This window comes from Pteropus medius, unplaced genomic scaffold (assembly GCF_902729225.1).
Source record: "Pteropus medius unplaced genomic scaffold, Ma_sr-lr_union100, whole genome shotgun sequence".
NCBI classification, from domain to species: Eukaryota; Metazoa; Chordata; class Mammalia; order Chiroptera; family Pteropodidae; genus Pteropus; species Pteropus medius.
In genome coordinates, this window is record NW_024346062.1 from 14,256,590 (window position 1) to 14,274,865 (window position 18,276).

Genomic DNA, 18,276 nt, shown 5'->3' on the forward strand with positions numbered 1-18,276 from the left:
ATTTCACTTTATGGGGAATCTAAGGAATGAAAAGAACAAACTAAACGAAAACAGACTCACAAATATAGAGGACATTTTAGTGATGGCCAGAAGGGAGGGGAATTAGGGGTGCTGAGAGATTAGGGGTGAAGGATTAAAGAGGAATAAATTAGTAGTTGAAAGATGGTCACAGGGATGGGGAGCATGGCGTAGGGAATGCAGTCAGCAGTAACGTAATGGCTAGGTGTAGCGCCAGAGGAAAGCTAGAGTAATCAGGAGGATCATTTTATAAATGATATATAAATATCCAAAACTAATTTTAAAAAAGTTCAAAAGTGTAAAAAGAGCCCTCTGCTTTACCTCCAACTTTGGAATTGTATGCCACTCCTACCCCACACTTGAGATTATTTGCTTGCATGGCAATTTCTCCTGCACATCTGGTCCCATGTCTGAGGATTAAAAAATAGAAATTATAAAACGCAAATGAGGACAAATATGTGTTTTGCACATGAATCTATGGTACGTAGATCTATTAACTTGTCAGCTTTGTTGTTGATTTTCTTCCCATCAGCATTAGATGAAGAGTAGTTATCAGAAGAAGGGCACAGGTACAGGAGCCAGAGCATATCAGTTCAAATTCTAACTTTTTTCACTAACTAGTGATGTGAACTAGTGTTAATTACTTGTCCTTAAAGGGTTGTGACATCACCTGAGATATTGTGTATGGGTCCTGAGAATGGTGGTTGGCATATAGTAAGAAACCAGTAAGTATTAGCTGTGGATACCATTATGAGCAACTCTGACACATTCAGAAATTGTTTCCAGAGAAATGGCTTCTGCTCCATGCTTTCTGGTGGTGAAGTGGCTGCTCATTTTACCCCTAGTGACTTCCTTGGATTAGGTTATCCTGGACCAGCCCTAGCAGGATATGACAGAACAGAGTCCACTTTCAAGAATTCCTCCCTTCCTTTAACCATACACTAAATTAAAACATCTGAGGATTTTCTGATACCAAGAGGAGTTGGAGATTTTAAGAAGATACTAAAGGCTAATTGGGAAGCTGGGGTGCTTCTGCAACTGGTTCGGGCTAGAGGCCTGAATAAGCCTAGTTTTGCAGTCAGATAGAGAATGACTTATGATTTCAGAGTATTTAGGGGGAAAATCCATGTCTAAAACAAACCAAAGTCCACCATTAAAGCATCAGTTCTGAAATTCTGGGGATAATAATTGTCTTTTCCCACAACCACCCTGACTTCAGGATGGCCTGTAAGTCAAGAAAACTTTAATGTAAATGTGTTTATTTCATGACTATATTGCATTATGGAAGCACCTGGGAGCACTGTGAAGGCTGTTGGAGGAGCTGTTGACCAGAAATGCTGACACAGAGAGAAAGAAGGAAGGGTTAGCTCTGAGCAACTCTGTTAACCAGCTACTTTTAGACACTAGACATGTATTAACTTAGCCTAATAAGGAATATAAAAATCCAAAATTGACTAGGTCATCTAAAATAAGTCTGTTTCACTTATTCTTTTTCCTGAAATACCAAAGATGATTTCCTGGTCTCCTTCCACTAAATGATGTTCCTGCTTTTTCAAATATTGGATAGGAATCCCAGGTCCAAAGAATATAATTATCTTTAATTCAAGGTCTTTCCTAGTTAAGCAGACATTTGCTTCTTTTTTTGACTCCCAGAATTTTCCCCTTTGAGGAAGAGGCCTTTCTTCACTCCTTGTGATTCTCTTTATTATGAAGCTCTTTCTCCCAGGCATCTTTCTAGGATTAAAGCATATTTTGGGGAAGAGAATTCTATTCTTTCTCTGAAATTTTGAGCTTTAAGTTCAATGTGAGCCACGTGGATCTTGTTCCCAGACAAAATTCTGTTGAAAATGAGGCTAAGCTGAGGCAAGCAGCCCTAGTAGATGAAGGTAGAGAGGTTGGTATCTTGATGGCATATTATTTGAGTTCATGGATCTTGCAATGCTTGAAGCTAGACTATCCCTTGGGTGATTTTTTTAAGTGCCCATTTTACTTATCTTTGAGATAGGATTCTCTCACTTGGAACTGAAGCTATCCTGACCAACAAACCTATTTTCTGAGAAATATGTGCACATTGAACACATAAGGCAGCTTCTTTGATGGATTAACCCACTTTGCCTTTCTAGAGGAAGAAATTCAGTTGTCCTCCTCTGGAGAATGTATTCCCAAAAGTCACCACTGCCTATATTTCCACTTACACAGAATGAAAGAGGATAGCAAAATCTCCAGCCTGAGCCAACAGAGTCAACCTGTTGGAAAACATCTTCAGCATTGTACCTCTGTCCTAAAAATGATGCAGTGCGACATGACCTATTATTTACCTCTCCTTGCATACTGAGGACTCTTTTCTTGAGGTGTAGTAGAATCATACTACAAATGGGGTTGATATTTTTATCTCCTCTTATCCTCACTTCCCACCTCCACACCTTGAGAAAAAAGGAAGACTTTATCAAAGTGGTTTTATGTCATCCTTTATAGACCTGTAGCTTTTCTTCTTTCATTAAATCAGGCTCTGAGATAAAATAACCCTCTATTAACTTAGAACAATGGTAGTAACTGGCATTTAAACAAATCAATTTTTAAAAAATTATTCCACAAGATAGTTTAAACACTACTATTATAGTGGTTAAAATATCCTTGTCACACATGTTATTTAACTAGAAAAATAATCTGTAATTGGTATTGAAATACTGAATACAGATTCATGCCAGCTTAATAGTAAGAGTTATCTGCACTTTTAAGGTTTTATTATTTAGTGATTCCTCTTTTGATTCGCAGAGGAGAATTGGAACACACCTTCTGTTAATTCATTTTCATAGTAATAAAGAATAGCAGCAACACAGAGAGTTTGGAGCGATAATTCCCTGGAATTGGGAGATAGTAAGTCTCTGACTGCTATAAGGCCAAGATACAATGGGGCTATTCATTTTCCAAACCTGAAGGATTTATTTTTGACAACATGCTTGAATGGCAACTCTATTTTTTATTATACCTTTTGATAAATGATAGGGATGCTACCTTCTTGGTTTATAGTCAAGAGGACCCTAAGAGACAGTTGTTTATTGTTTAATTTTCAAATAGCAGATTCTGAACTGGCTCAGAAAATTGATTTGTCTCTGCTTCTGCTCCAATTGCCACATGATATTACTCTTGTCATGCTGATTTCTCACTGAAAGGAAGTCTACCTTAGTTGCTAAATGAGAAGCCTTGATCATCATCATCATCATTTGCATGATTTTCATCATCGTTGTCATGATCATGATCATGATCATGAACATCATAGCAAACACTTAACTTTTTCTATGTACCAGGCACTATCTAAGCCAGTTAAACACACACACACACACACACACACACACACACACACACACATTTAATCCTCCATAATAACTCAATGAAGTAGATATTATTATTATCACTTTTTAATAGGTGGTAAAACTGAGGTACAAAGAAATTAAATAATTTCCTCAAGGTCACTCAACTATTAAGTGGAAGATTTAATACTTGATCTAATTCTAGCTGCAAAGTCTGTACTCTTAACTGTTTGACTGCAACACACTAAAACTGTGTGCTATGGGGAAGGTCCATGGCAGGCTATTCTTTAAAGCTCAGAGTTTTCAGGCACAAAATAAGTACAATTATATGGGCTGTTTCCTTGGGGGCCTTTGGAGCTCTGTGAGTTGGGAGAATTTATTATAAATACTGTGATGTGAGAGTCTCCCTTTCGTGGAGAGGAAAGAGGGAAATCTAAGCCCCCTTTCTCATGTGTAGAGAAACTCTAGAGGATATAATTTCACCAAGTATTCACCTACCATGCAGCCACCACATGTTATCACCTACATTGGAGCCTGGGACAGACCCAGGGTACCCTGCCTACAAAGGAGGCTGGCCCTCCAGCTAACGGTCTCCTCATGGGGCTGGCAGCAAATTTCCTTCTTACTCTTGACCAAGAGGATGAGGTGAGAGTTGTCATTTTCACTTATTTCTAGGAAGGGTACCTCTTTCACCCAAGCACTTATTGCCATTTATTTAGGAAATTCCTTTTAGGAGGGTAGGGAGCAGGTGACTTGTCACCCATTTTAGGAGACAAAATAAAAAATAGAGGCAGAAAGAGGTGATTTCCTTCAGGTCATCCTCTATACTGGTAATCGGCAAAATCATGACTAACAGCCAGGCTAACACTACAAGGCTGTGATCCAGAAGAGCAGATGTTCCTCCTGGTCCTGCCAGCTGTGACTCAGAAATATGGCTGAAAGTTTATCTGCGGGACCCTGCTGTAAGTTCATGAAACATCCCACTGTCCTCCAAAGGCATTCCCTCACAGTGCTTGTTGTACTGTTTCTGGAATGTTCTAACTTCTAAGGGGTGTTTTCAGTTAATGCCTTTAAGAAATAAAACCTAGAAGAAGTAAATGATATTGAAAGAAGCACCGTCTTGGAACCCTTTCAAGCCTCTTCTTTATCCCAAAGAAGAAATATACACCCAGAAGTTGAGGCCAAGTCCAAGAGCCCCAGCCTCCCTTCCTGGGGTTTGTTGACCTTCCGGAGGGGGGCCATCCAAAGAAACACCTTTAGGTCAATATTATTATATTAACCACATGAGAATTCTGAGAGAGAATAAGAGAGAAAGAGAGAAGGAAAGTGAGAGTGAGAGAAAAGCAAAGAGGGAGAGAGAGGGCAGGGACTTAATTGATCTAAGTGGATAATAGTCCTAGAGAGAGAAAGCCATACAGGGAGAGAAGGGAAGCTTTTCGTTGCTTGCTCTTTTCATCCCTACTTGTAGCAGCAAGCCCTAATTTTGCCTTGGCTTTGATCTATTTTGGTGCTAGTCTCTTCTGGGTGGAGCGAAACAGAGGAAAGTATGAATGTCTCTTTGAAGTCTATGGGAGATACCATTATGAGTTCTCACATGAGCACAGACACTTGAGACCCTATGCCTAGAGGGTGAAGTTTCTTTGGGGTTAGAAAAGGGTTAAACTGTCTTGTTTCTGGGCCTTTAATTGGCTTCTTGCTTTGGTAGGTCTGGGTCTTAGCCTCTCTCATCACCCAGTGGCTGTTACAGAGAGTTGATTTAAAAGCCAGAAGATATCCTCTCTTTCCCTTCTCTTTAGCTTTAGAATACCCAGCAGAAACTCGAGAACGGGTTACTAACTAGTCCAATGCCCCAGAGACTGTGTTGAATTTGAGTGTCAGGATTCAGGGTACCTTTCTCTTGTCTGGCGTCTGGCCATGCTCTTCTGAAAGAACTGATGAGCATGGTTGTAGCCACCATAGGAAGTTGTGGGGATTTGCTACCTTGGCCATTTATATTTCTTTTCATGACTAACGTCAAGCTTTATGCTAATAGTAAAAGATTCACAGAGGAATTGGGAGCAGGGCAGTAGGCTCAAGGTTTTTACTCTCGATGTCCCTAATATTCTTTCTAAAGTTATATCTATTCAGTAACATTTGAGGGGAGTATTTTATAATACAAGAAAAAAAGTTTAATTGAAATATGGTTCTATAAGCCAAAAGGAATATAAAAATAGAAGCTTTGGTTTCTGTTTTAAAAGCAACAAAATATTATGGTATGGATGGCGTGCGTGAACATTTTCTGAGAGCTCCAATAAGATAAAAACATTTTAAAGTACTTATTCTCCCCACCCCTAATCCACATTTACTCACTTGTTTTCATTTGTGGGATCATATCGGGGAAATGGATCATGGTCATTATTGTTAAAATCATAGCTAGCCTCTGGATCCTAAAGAGACAACAAAAATAACACTATAGTATCATTAAAAAAAAAAAGAAGAAGAAGAAGACGCACTTCCAAGCAAGCCTTCTGCCCCTATCCCACTCCCATCCTGGCTAAATACTCAAAAGTCTGTGTTTTAGAGTCTCTTGCCCAGTAGCCAAGCATTTATTATACCCACAAACCAGACATAGACAGAAAAGCAAGTCAGCATCCAATTCTCAGTGAATGTTACCAAACTGATAGCTCATAGAAGCTCATGAGATATTAGAACCAGAAGGATTCAGTTTAGTTAGTTCAACCACATCATTTTTCAAATGAGGAAACTGAAGCCCAGAGAAGTTGAGTGACTTAACTAAGCTATAGAGCTACTTAGTGACAGTTTGACACATCTCTCTAATGAATATAGGTGCAAAGAGGTGGCTGTGCGGTGAGGCTTAGGTCCACAGTGATCTCCTCCAGACTCCCTGGTTATACTAAATAAACATGTAATTTACTTAAAGAGAGTATGCTTGAAATTCAAGACAAGCTTCCAGGTCCTACCCACCGTTTCAACCAGATGACTACACTTAGATTACTCCCACATAGAGAATTCTATCACCACTACTGCCACTTCCTGCATTTTCCGTTTCTTTTAATAATTCCTACTTCCTAATAATCTTTTTTATCTCATCTTTTCCTCCCCCCCCTCCCTTTTTTTTGTTCTTCAGCTAGGGAATGTTGGATGAACGGAAAGGATGAGAGAAAGACAAGGGAAAATCTTAAAGATGAAACACTGATCTAAAGGCCTAAGATATTATGAAGTGCTTCCTAAACAATTAAGTAAATAGTTTTTATTTACTTATTTCCCATTTCTAATAAGCTTTACTTTTCTCAGCTTGTCACATTTGCACTGTGTAGTATACACTTTGAATTGGCGTGAAAGGAATCACATTCACGTTATTTCACAATATGAGAGATACTGATCCATAAGGGATGTGAGGAGGAAGACTGAAAGTGATCTCGGGCATCAGGCTTGATTTGATGGCTTTAATGCTGCCAATATTGAGTGACACAGAAGTCTGAATGGCTTTTAATAATTTAGTTGATGTAGAGCCTTTCCCCACCCCCAATGCACATGATTTTATACAATCCTTGGCTCCGCTAAATTCTTTCAATGACAACTAATCCCAAAAAGTTCATATGGGCTGGCAGAGGTGTGAGGGAAGTAGCAAAAAGTTGGCTAGTCATTCCTGGGGGCAACATCATGCTCGAAGAAAGAAAAGCCCTGTGTGTCTGTGTAGACAGCCCCCTAAGTTGCAAGTCATGGTAGGGCCCAGACTCACATAATTGGCATGGATGTCTGTGTGATTCCACTCCAAGCCATCATCCAGTACAGTGATAACAACTCCTTTGCCTGTGATGCCTTTTTGCCAAACAGGTATCACATGGAGATCCAGTTTGGGCAGAGAAGCAGTCATCCTAGTATCTTGCTGGTAAGGCGAAACAAAGAAGTGTTAGTAAAATCATGGTTTGCTTGCTGCAAAATGAGAACTGAAGCTACAGTCTGGACACCCAACTTTCTTTTTCCTGGGGTCACTGTACTCTTTAGAAGAAGGCAATTAGGTGAAATAAAAAACACAGTTGAGGGTGGGGCCAAGTGAATCATTGGAGTGCTGTTCTTTTCCCAATTGTTTCAACGGAAGGTCACACAAAAGAATGAATCACCCTGTGACCCCTCTTTTTGAGCTACATAGCTTCGAAGAAGTCTGTCCCTAAATTTCTTTCATATATAATGACATTCTCAAGTTTTTCATCTGCCTAAAACTTATTTGACGTTCTGTGTTTCCATCTCCCCCAAAATCCTAAGCCTCAGTTGCCACAATGAACCTGTTTATATCATGCGGTTCACAGTCATTTATGGATGTTTTTATATTTTCTAAAATAAAAAGCAGAACCTTGAATGCCCAAGCAGCTGTAGTCTCATCAGGACTTGCAATTTACTTGCCTATTTACAAATATGAGTGATTTAGGGAGCAAGAATCTGTGAGAGGACATTTGGAGTTTTCTTTTACAGATAACTTTTCTGAAAGTTACAGTGTATGGGACTGTATGGGAGAAGAGCTTCATAGCAAGAAACACAGATATGAGCTTATTGCCCAGCATTTGCCATGAGTACTGTTTGGAACCCCTAACTTGCATGGCATGATTCTCTGCACTTATTCCAACTAAGCTTAAAGGCAACAACCCCTCCTCTTATAACAGTTAAAGATCTGTGTTTCAGACATTCTCACCTAGGAAAACAGATCTAGATCATGGAAGGTCCCATCAGCCCTAATCTCCAAGTAACATAGCTCTCTGCTGAATTCTCCATCATTAAAAAAAAATCTATTGTGCAGATATAACAAAATAACCAAGGTCCTATGCCTCCCTTTGGTAGATACTCACCAAGTACCACTGCTGATTCCACATTGGATCGTTGAAGAGATTTAGTGCTGAGTCTCTAGGAAGTGAACGTTTACTTCTGTCTTTTTCATACTGCTGTTCAGCCCATATCACCTACAAAGAATTTTACAGCAAGAAAATCAACAGTCAAATTAGCCACCTCTGTGTAATCATCTTGCCTCTTACTAGCTCCAGCACTGACCCCACCAGAGTTCAAGCAGCTCCACAGTGTTTTCTTTTGACTACAGATCAAACTGGTAGCTCAGTGAGAAGAAGGGATTGCCCACTGGGTAGATGAACATTTCCTCAATTACAGTCAAGTGTACCTTTAGGGGGAAGAGAAGCAGTCAATGAAGTGATGATTCCCTCAAATTACTTACACTGTGATTTCAATGGAAGGAAAAGCTCAGCCTGCTTTCATCAGCAAATGGACCATAATACCCATTTTATACTGAAGTTACAGGGCTCTGAAAATTTCCAGGTAGCTGAAAATTTGTCCATTTTTATGGAATGAGTCAAGCTAAGAGATCCCAGAGACTGCTGTTCTGGCGCTCTTACAACTTAATTTCTCTTTCTTTATACACAAGAGGTAGAAAATGCTAATGTTACATAAGACGAGAAAGGTGCTATGTCTTTGCACATCTGCAACTCTAGCTCCTGTCTGCTTCAGCCTCTTGCTTAAGAGTATATTTAAATATGAGAAACAGATCCAGAGTGATGAATGAGCAATAGTGACCATGCACACTTATCATTAATTTAGTCTCATGTATTATGCAAAGAGATTTGACAGTACGAAAATTACCTGCCCCACATTTATGGCATAATCCTATTATACTGGAGGCCTGAGAGGGTGAGGGGCTGCTTTGTGGTTATATTCATTATGAGATAATACCCTGCTCTTATTTTGCTGGGTAACATAACTGTTTCCCACCCAAAACATATCCTCTCTGTTGTGTGTATGATGATAGTCCAGTGTGGGGTGTGATATTGTTAATGTGAGAATACTTATGAGTCAGATCCAAAAATAAAAACTGAAAAATAACTTGCAGCTAAAGGATAAAACCATCTACTAAGACTGTCCTGATTTTCTATTAGAAAATATATTGCAAACCTATTATAAATATTGAGAAGGACTTGAGAGCTAAAAATTAGTCACTATGATTTATTTTTTTAAAGTGCTTGTATTTTCAAGCTTAATTGTTTTGGCTGAAAATACCTCAATGCCTGGAATATGCTGCCTGCATCTGAGTCGGTCTTTGAAAGCTGGCTGCTAGAGAACTAGTACTCATTTTTGAGGGAGAGAGTAACTTATACTTGGAGATTTCATTAACAGTCTTATAGCGATTGCTGCATTTCAGAGGGCTAATTTGAAAAGATATTATTCCTCATTAAAAAAAAAGCAATAAAATGACAATCAAAAGCAATTTTTAAAAATGGAGTATAAAAAGAGGCACTCTGCCATCTAATCAAATAAACATCTAATTGTCATAAACAGTGTCATTGACTCCAAATCCCACACTAATCTCTAAGAGCAGACCAAATGGAACAGAACAAATTGGTGGTGTCTTTCCATTATGTATGTAATAGGCATCATGTTCTTAATTTTAAATAACCCTTTTGATTTGGAAAGAGCATTAAAAATCACCTACTCCAACCTTTCACTGCAAGTTCTAGGATTTTTCCTACAATTAAATTATTCTGGGGATAATTTTTATAAGATCATATAGACTTTTTTTTTTTAATGAAATTAGGTTAGAGAGTAAATTCTTAGCTCTTTTTCATTATTCCTTGACATTTCTCCCCAAAACCAACTGTTAAGGAAATATCTAAAGAATGGAACTGGTGCAGCTGTTCATTTTAGTGAGACTCTTTGAATAATAGTAACAGGTATGCTTCAATCTGTCCAATTTTCTCCTGAGAAGGGAGGTCATTAATTCCTTGAGCATTACTATCGGGCATGCATTTAGTAAATAAGGAAATATCTTAAGAAATGTCTACCTATCTCTCTTGTCAAAGTCTAAGCCTAGTCCAGAGGTCCTACTTTTCAAAGACCACAGACAATAAGCCATCTGCCTTGGAAAGGTGAAAGAAAGACTTTACTGGGCAAAAAATTTTAAAGTAGTGTTCAGGGCTTCTGATTTGGTCTCCCCCCAGCTAGCCATTAACTTGGGTAAAAGCTAATGGTGCGTGTGTATTAGGTAAGGGTCACACTGCCAGAGGTCCTGACATAGCATTCTTTGAATGTGGTTGCTATTTTTTTTTTTTTTACATTTGAACTTTAGTAACCCAGGCCTGGTCATTCTCTACCCTCATAATCTGTCTTATTCTTTTTAAAAATTCTAGTTGTAGAACAAATGATGTAGCAAATTATTTCAGAGGCTTTATGAATTCCATGTACTTTCAACCGTTCTATCGCCTTTCTATCACTAATACTTTTCTTTCTGGGAAATTGAAAAGATGTGTTCTATCTCTCACAAAGCTTCCATAATTCTCTAGATTATCTTTCCTGGGCAACAAAAACCATGTATACAGATATTAGGCCAGCCAGGATAAATTTCCATCAGTATGACATATTTTTGAGAAACAGCAAAATTGTGTATGCAAATTACAATGCTTCCAATATAGTCAACATTTCTATTGATATGTTTGCTGACCTTGAAGACAGACTTCAAAGATCCATAGGTACATTACATAAACATTGTCCCCATACTATTTGCCTATATTCATTTTACACATTTTCTACCATTGCCCAATCATTAAATATGTATAAAAACTAGGATAAAAAGAGATGAAATGAGATCAAAACTGAGATAAAAAGAGATCAAACAATATAATACTTATGGGAATACTGGCCTAGTGAAAGCATGATTTAAAGCTCCCTCATAAACACTAGTTTCCTAACTGAACTAAATAGAAATGGCAGGGTTTTTTTTTCTTTTCCAATTACACTGAATGTTATTAAAAATGGGATCATATATTATATTCTTCTGGCATCCCCACATTGGATATTAAAGTGCTTGGTACATAACAGGCATAAAATAAAAGGTTGTTGATGGATTGTATTGTCAAACATTTTCATTAGTGCTGTCACTCTTTTTTCAATATTTATTTTCATGCACTTGGACTGGATTTGTGAGCTAGTATTATATAAATATCAAATCTTTATCATATATATCATATATGTATCATGTATATATAGTATGTTATACGCCATATGTATATAATTTAGTTAACCAACCCAATTCCATCCCGTTATTATTATGTGCAGTTATAACCCTATAAAAATTACAAGAAACACTACAAATAAATAATTGCAATCACAATAAATAAGAATCATATTTGCAAAGTGCTTTTGCTCTTGTTAGCAACCATACAGAAAGCAGATAATCAGGTTACTGGTTTGAATAAAAATGCACAGCACTTACACGATCATCATCAGACAATCTCTTAGTGATATGAAGGGCACTCCTTCGAGACCTTCGGGGATGGTTTTTATGCTTGAATAAGTAGTGATTTTCAAGAGATCCAATCTATAAAGGAAAAAAAATTAAAATAACAATCTACTTTCCAAGACAAGTATATATGGATTAGATTGAAACCCAACTAAATTAGAGACAGTCAACTTTTTTTAAGCCCATTCCCTGTACTTGAAGTTAATTTTTTTCTTCATGAGGAAGGTACTGATAGAAGCCGTCTCTCTCTTCAGTGTGTTGAGTGAGATGAGCCTCATGACATTATTACTTGAGCTCCCACTATACTTGGGGGCTGGTGATGCTTCTGTTACACTCATTTCAGAAGAACTACATTTGTTTTTCTATGTGGCAGTATTGTATAGGTAGACATTTCTTAAAAAAACATTTTATCAAGTTTATCCTTTCAGAGAACAATAATTTATAGAAAGCAGGCAACCCCTTTGGGTACCTTTTATGGTTAGTGCCACATTCAATTAAAACAATTTGTTGTTGTTATAAAATATAACAATTGAATCTGTAGTGATAATTGTTATAAGCTAGTAGTGACCATTTAACTTTATTCTAGTTTAAGGCTTTGGAGGAAAAGCCAGCATTAAGGACATTTGTAAGAATACCATATTTAGGGCAGATGTTTCACCTTAGAGTATATAAACTTTTCTGGGTACCTATCGACACCTTTGATCCATTTAGTACTATGTTCACTGTTCTTTTAAGCCAGTGTCCCTTTATTCAAAATAGTACTTAATTTGAAGCTACCAAATTCTCTATTTGTCCCGTATTTTTTTTTTTAATTAAGAGATGAATGAATGATTGACAATGGGTTATATCAGAAGAATTTCATTTTTGACATTGGTGGTTCTCATCAAAATCTGAACCTCAGGGAGTGAACCTGTTGTAAGTTTTAGATAGAGTTGAAGAGAAAGAACGGTGGCCATAAGAAAAGATCACCAAAGCTCAGGTCTGTTTCTGCTATCGAGTGGTTTTACTTTTGGTTTTCCACCCCCCAATCCTAGCTTTATTCTGAGGCTTTCAGGACCTCAGGATAGTGATGCTAAATTAGTGTAAACTAACATACAGTTACCAGGGCTATTTAGCAGTCCAAATGCTATAAGAAATAAGTAGAAACAGGAAAGCATTATTAGTCTTTTACAAAGAATTGTTACTTTTAAAATGTTAATAATAATGCCATTTTAACCAGAAATGGCTAGAGAAAATATAACATATGCAAATATATGCAAATATAGATGTTTTTCCCACCATTTTTTAAAGCTTCTTGTCATTCCCTTCTCAAAGATCCTACCAAGAATACCAGCTTATTGTTTTTTAGCTTTTGGATTTATGATTTTGAAAGGCAATTTTAATTGTGAATGGTCTAGGTTTGGGCATATACCTGGGGCTAATAGAAGAGAAAAGAAAGAGGGATTTATTTTTTGCTCTTTCCCTCAATTTCCTTCCATACAGTTACCAGGGCTATTTAGCAGTCCAAATGCTATATGATTAAGTATTCGGCTCCCTCTTCCCATCCCTCCAGGACACAAAAGATTTCCATGATGCTCATAGTACACACCAGTACAATTTTACCCACTACTCACTCTTTAGGTCCCCAAAATTCCTTGTAGTTTCCAATTGACTACTAAGCAGCTTTCTTTGTATTTCCCTGGTTCCCCACAAGCTGCTTTCGATGCCTGGAGTGCCTTCTCCAATCTGATCATGTTCTGGAAACCTTTGATTCTTTTCCTAAACTCTGTGCAAATGTTGCCTCCTTTGTGCTGTCTTATTTCACCCCTCCCTAATTTTCTTCCATCAACAAATATTCAATATTTCAGTCAACAAATATTGAGACTCTGGGTACAACTTCTATTACTATACCAATCATATGTAATTGCAATCATTTGTTTCTAAACCAGTCTCCTCTATATTCTTGATTCTTTTAAAGTTTCTTTTCCTCCTATCAATCTTCAGCCCCTAACACGGGGCCTGGCACAGAACTAGATCTGAGCAAAAGCAAAAGTCTTGGTCTGTTACTAGGACGCGAAGTCAATCTGTGTACTGACTTTCCTGCTAGGTATTTCAAAGACAGTTTGGCTCATAAAGTTGGAGAAAGAAGCCTCTGGCAAAGGAAGGCGTATTCCCCAGTGTATTAGATCTGTCGAATCGCCAACGCCCACGCCGATTACTCATCTGTGACTTCAGCCGCGTCTCTACCACCCACCACCAGAAAAACGCGCCAAAATGTTTTACAACTCCCTCCTCCCCCGCTTCAACACACACCAACTTCCACTTCCAAGGCAAGAGGTGAGAGCTCGAGTCTAAACCAAGGAAAAGGAAAGCTAGATTAGCACTCACATCCCCTGGTGTTCCCCTAGAATGGCACAGCTAAACAGCGCCCCCTCGTAATTCCTTGACGCCCCCGCCCCGCCCCCAGCTAGCTACTAACCCAGCCCTTACTTGGACAGGCAACAATTTCTTTCACAAGCTGAAACCCCGAGGGAAGCTAGTATGCATATGGCTGAGGAACAAGAAAGAAATCCTTTCCTCACAGTCAACTCTGCAGTTTGACCCTTCAGGGGGACTGACCAAGCAAAGTTGTGGAGCTCGGACTTTCCAAGTTTCCGGTGAAAATGCGGGGCTCTCGATAGAGGCGTGGAGAGTTGGTTCATGTCTTTTACCCACCTCTTCTCCTGCGGGCTCCCCAGGCTACTCCGTGTCCCCCCAGTCCCTGAGTCGCTAGTCTCAGCCACAGGCGCTCTCTCAGCCCTGGGCGTGCCCCCAAAGGCTGCCGGGGGACATCTCCAAGCCTGCTTAGACCCTTGCATCAGGACTTGGATCTGATGCTGCCATATTGAAAAGAAGCAAACAGCCGGCTCTTGACGCAGACTGGCTGGGTCCCAAGGGACAGAGCGCACTGCCTCTCCCGGGGGGCTCTTGGTTGGTAAGAATCTGCGTGCATCTCAAGTTCGCTGAATACGCGTGGAAAGATTTTTCTTCTAAACCGCGCGGAAACAGATTTCAAGTCCAGAGCGTACAACGGCAAGAATAAGCTCTACCCAGCTGCAGCGGCTTCGTTCTGCCTGGCTGCGCCCAGCCCAAACAATAAATAATGCAAGCCTTCTTTCTCCAAGCGCGTCAGGGGCAAGAGCTGGAGAAGCTTCTGCTCTTTGCCACTGGGATCAGGAGAGTGCAACCTGGGACTCACACTTGGGAGATTGCGCTCCAGTCCCGCCAATTCCCTTGAGCCCCAGAAAGTTTCTTGAAAGTGCAAACTCTTACCTGACCCAAAAGGTCATAGCCCAGCTCTTCGGCTATGGCCAAAGCAGCCTCTGGTCCCCCGGGGATCTCCGCTGCCCATTCGTTCACAAACTGCCTCTTCGCTTTTACACTGTTCAATGCACACCAAGCGCAAAAGAGAGCGAAAGCAGTACACTGCAGAGTCCAGGCTCTTCGCCCCATGGCTCACACACTCGCTTTCACAGAAGTGGGAAGGAGAGGGGCAAAAGGAGCAAGACAGGAGAAAAGCCAGAAAGACTCGCCCTTTCTACTCTCCGGCTCTGGACCACTTCTTCTCTTTCCCGATTACCCTGCAAGGAGATAGGCGACATGCGAGGAGAGGCTGGGCGGCGGCGAGAGCTGAGTGCAGCGCTTTGGTCTCCGGGCTGAGTGGAGCCCCAGCCCTTCCCAGCCGGAATGGAAATGAGTGTTTACACGTCAAATCGACGAAAGCCATCTCTTGACGTCAGATCTACCTGGACTAAGATCTGGATGGTATTCCCGGCGGGGTGGAGAAGCGGCTAAAATAAGCAGGGAGGGATTAAGAAAAGGAAGGAACCGTTTGCTGGGATCGGTTAACTCTGTTCCTTGTCTGATCGTAAATTCTGAGAAACCACTTCTCAAAGAGAAGTGCCCCATTTTAGTATAGCTACCAAGAACCAAAGGCTGGGAGCGCAGCACACTTTCCCTCCCCTCTGCCCGTTTTCTCTCTTTAACTTGTGTGGGAGAAAGAGGGGAAAAGATTCTTATAATGGCCCTGTTGATAACAGCACCTACTATAAAAAACAGGGCTCTTAAGGCTTTCAAATTGGACAGAGGGTGGGAGGGCAGGAGGAGGGAAGCTTCTACTCTTTAGAAACTGATCTAAATTGCCTAAGAAAATGAGCACCTCTGGAAGACAACGTTAAAGCAATACTTTTAAAAAATGTATTTTTAAACTAGTCAAACCACCTTAGTTAACAAGTTACTTCCTTCTCTCCTGTTTCTCAACCTCAAAAAAAACAATAACTAAATTCCGTTTCAAATATTGCAGAGCCTAATATCACCCACTTTACAGTGTTTATCAGAAAAATGATAAATCACACGATTTTTAAAAACAGAAAATCATTTTCTTTATTCATCACAAGGGGATCTTGGCACCTACATGGTGTTGTATTGACTCGGGGAGAGAAAGGGCAAATTTCATTAATTCCAAACTTTCTATTTTTTCTTCTGTAGAGCTCTTCACTTTAGTGTTTAACTGAAGCTGTACTATTACTTTCTCATAAAATGCACGGTATCTCTTTGTAGAATAACGTTTTTCCGTGGAAAGAGAATAAGTAAATGTCTAAATGACACCCTCCCCCAACCCCACAGGGAAACGAGCTTAGTCTACGGTGCTGAAGCCTATTCTGATCCAGAGGGGTTGAACCTGGCGGGAAATTCTCGGCTGCGTAGTATTCAGCACCGAGGAGTGGACAGCGCCACACGCGCTTGTGGTCCGCGCTGCAGTCTCTTCCTAAATCCAAGGACTGACGCTATTCTGCAACTGGCCTTCTTTTGTTCCGTGCCTTTCCCTTCTCTTAAATAACAAATAAAAAATTGACTGCCGGGGAGAAGTGTGGTTAAGTTCATGATTTGACTACTTATATCGAGCTCGCGGGAAATGCGTTGGACTTAGCCCAAAAGTAAAATTGCAGGGGATTAAAAATCTCATCCACGAAAGGTTTTTTCTTCTTCTTTTTTTTCTTTTTTTAAGCTCCCAACCGCTGGGGGGCGCAGCCTTTTCTAGAGAAAGAGAAGAAAAGGGTTAAATTAGGTTTGGGAAGAAGGCATATGAGTTTGTGGAGAAAGGAACCAAAAGATATCCTTTACAGGAAGCAAATGAAACTACACTTGGTGGAGGATGATGCTGAGTAGTGTTAATTCTTCATTTGCTTCCATGTTTACAGAAATGTGGACTATATCAATAATTTCTTTAAACATAACGCTTCTTAACAAAAACGAATGGCCGTGTTAATAAGTCATGTGATACAGTTAAGTGTATTACAATAACATCTCACATGAGATGTTACGGAATGAGCTCAGATTGATAGCTCTTCTGTCTGCTCTTTAAATTCACGTGTGTGCCTTTGATGGCTGGGTGAGCTGTCTTCTTTTCCCTTCATGCCTCAGCCTGAGTTGTGGCCTCAAGCTCTCTGAGTTTCCTTCTCACAGTAGACAGATGCTGTGTGCTAGCAAGGCAAAAGAAATTCGTTGCAGATGTTTAATAGTGATAGGTATGGTTAGAGCAGGAACACATTTGCCCTTATTGGTGGAGTAAATCAGTTTAGCAGAGTATTGTCGATAAGGCCAGTGTCTCATTAATGAGACATTTGTCTTAAATGGAGCACTGTGCAAGCCTAGAATAAACATTTGGTTGATGTGCTTATTAGGGTAAACTACATTCTCACAGTAAGAAAATAATATCCCCATCCAAACAATACATATCAGTGATTTATTCTGAAACTGTCTAAATTTTATTTGATGGATTTTATTTGCCACAACTTCTGAGATTCAGAAGAAATGAATACTTATTAAGGTGAGGGGTGCAAATTGATGTAGAATCCAAACCTCCAGGCCCATCAGTGTCATATGTTATATAATGAATTAGAGGAGCCAATTGTCATCCTTAAATTTGTTTTAATAGTATTTACTTGGTCTGATTAATTTATGTAGAAAACAGGATCATTCAGAAACTGAAGAGGAGTGTATTTCCATTATGAATTATCAAGTGAATGTCATGCCTTTCATGATGACTCCCAACTGCCTAATGATACAGTTAGTCATATATTAAGTTTTCTTGGAGACTAATAGGAACTGGGCTAGTTTGAGCAGGAAGCAAGAATATGTTCAGAGATCTGTAGATCGCCATATCTCTTTAGTCTTAGAAAACAATTTTTGAAAACCTTTTGTTACTAAAAAAGTGTACACACTAAAGTGCACAAAACAATGTGCTCAATGATTTATCACAAAGTGAACACTATATAACCACTGAGGTCAAGAAAAAGAAAATTTATAGCCATTTAGAATAATATTTCAAGATTTTCAAGAGGAATGGGAGAAAGAGTGAGGAAATAACTTAGGTTTAACGTTTTCCAATTGTTATATAGACTTACCTGTTTCCTTTGGGTAATAGTAACTGTATATTAAAACGAGTCTGTAATCAATTAGTCTGTAATTAAACCAGAAAATATTTGGTAATGGAAAATACAAAGGAAAATCTACCTATAGCAGTGTTTCACAACATAGAAAATAACAATATTTGTGTGGCACACTGTGGGTAAACTGGAAGAAATTTGGGGATACCTGTATGGGACTTGGTAAAGAGATTCATTACATATATTC

At 39.3% G+C, this 18,276-nt stretch overlaps 1 protein-coding gene across 1 annotated transcript in view; it reads right to left on the reverse strand.

Annotated features, from left to right (window-relative positions):
* PCSK1 (proprotein convertase subtilisin/kexin type 1) overlaps positions 1 to 15,338 on the reverse strand; it is a 38,180-nt gene extending 22,842 nt beyond the window's left edge. The window contains exons 1-6 of the mRNA XM_039875148.1: positions 14,914 to 15,338; positions 11,596 to 11,700; positions 8,174 to 8,284; positions 7,072 to 7,218; positions 5,679 to 5,755; positions 340 to 428 (exon numbers count right to left, since the gene is read on the reverse strand). Of these exons, the coding sequence (XP_039731082.1) occupies positions 340 to 428; positions 5,679 to 5,755; positions 7,072 to 7,218; positions 8,174 to 8,284; positions 11,596 to 11,700; positions 14,914 to 15,093 (709 nt within the window). The 5' untranslated portion in view covers positions 15,094 to 15,338. The remainder of the gene's footprint in view (positions 1 to 339; positions 429 to 5,678; positions 5,756 to 7,071; positions 7,219 to 8,173; positions 8,285 to 11,595; positions 11,701 to 14,913) is intronic.
* Positions 15,339 to 18,276: the final 2,938 nt, after the last annotated feature.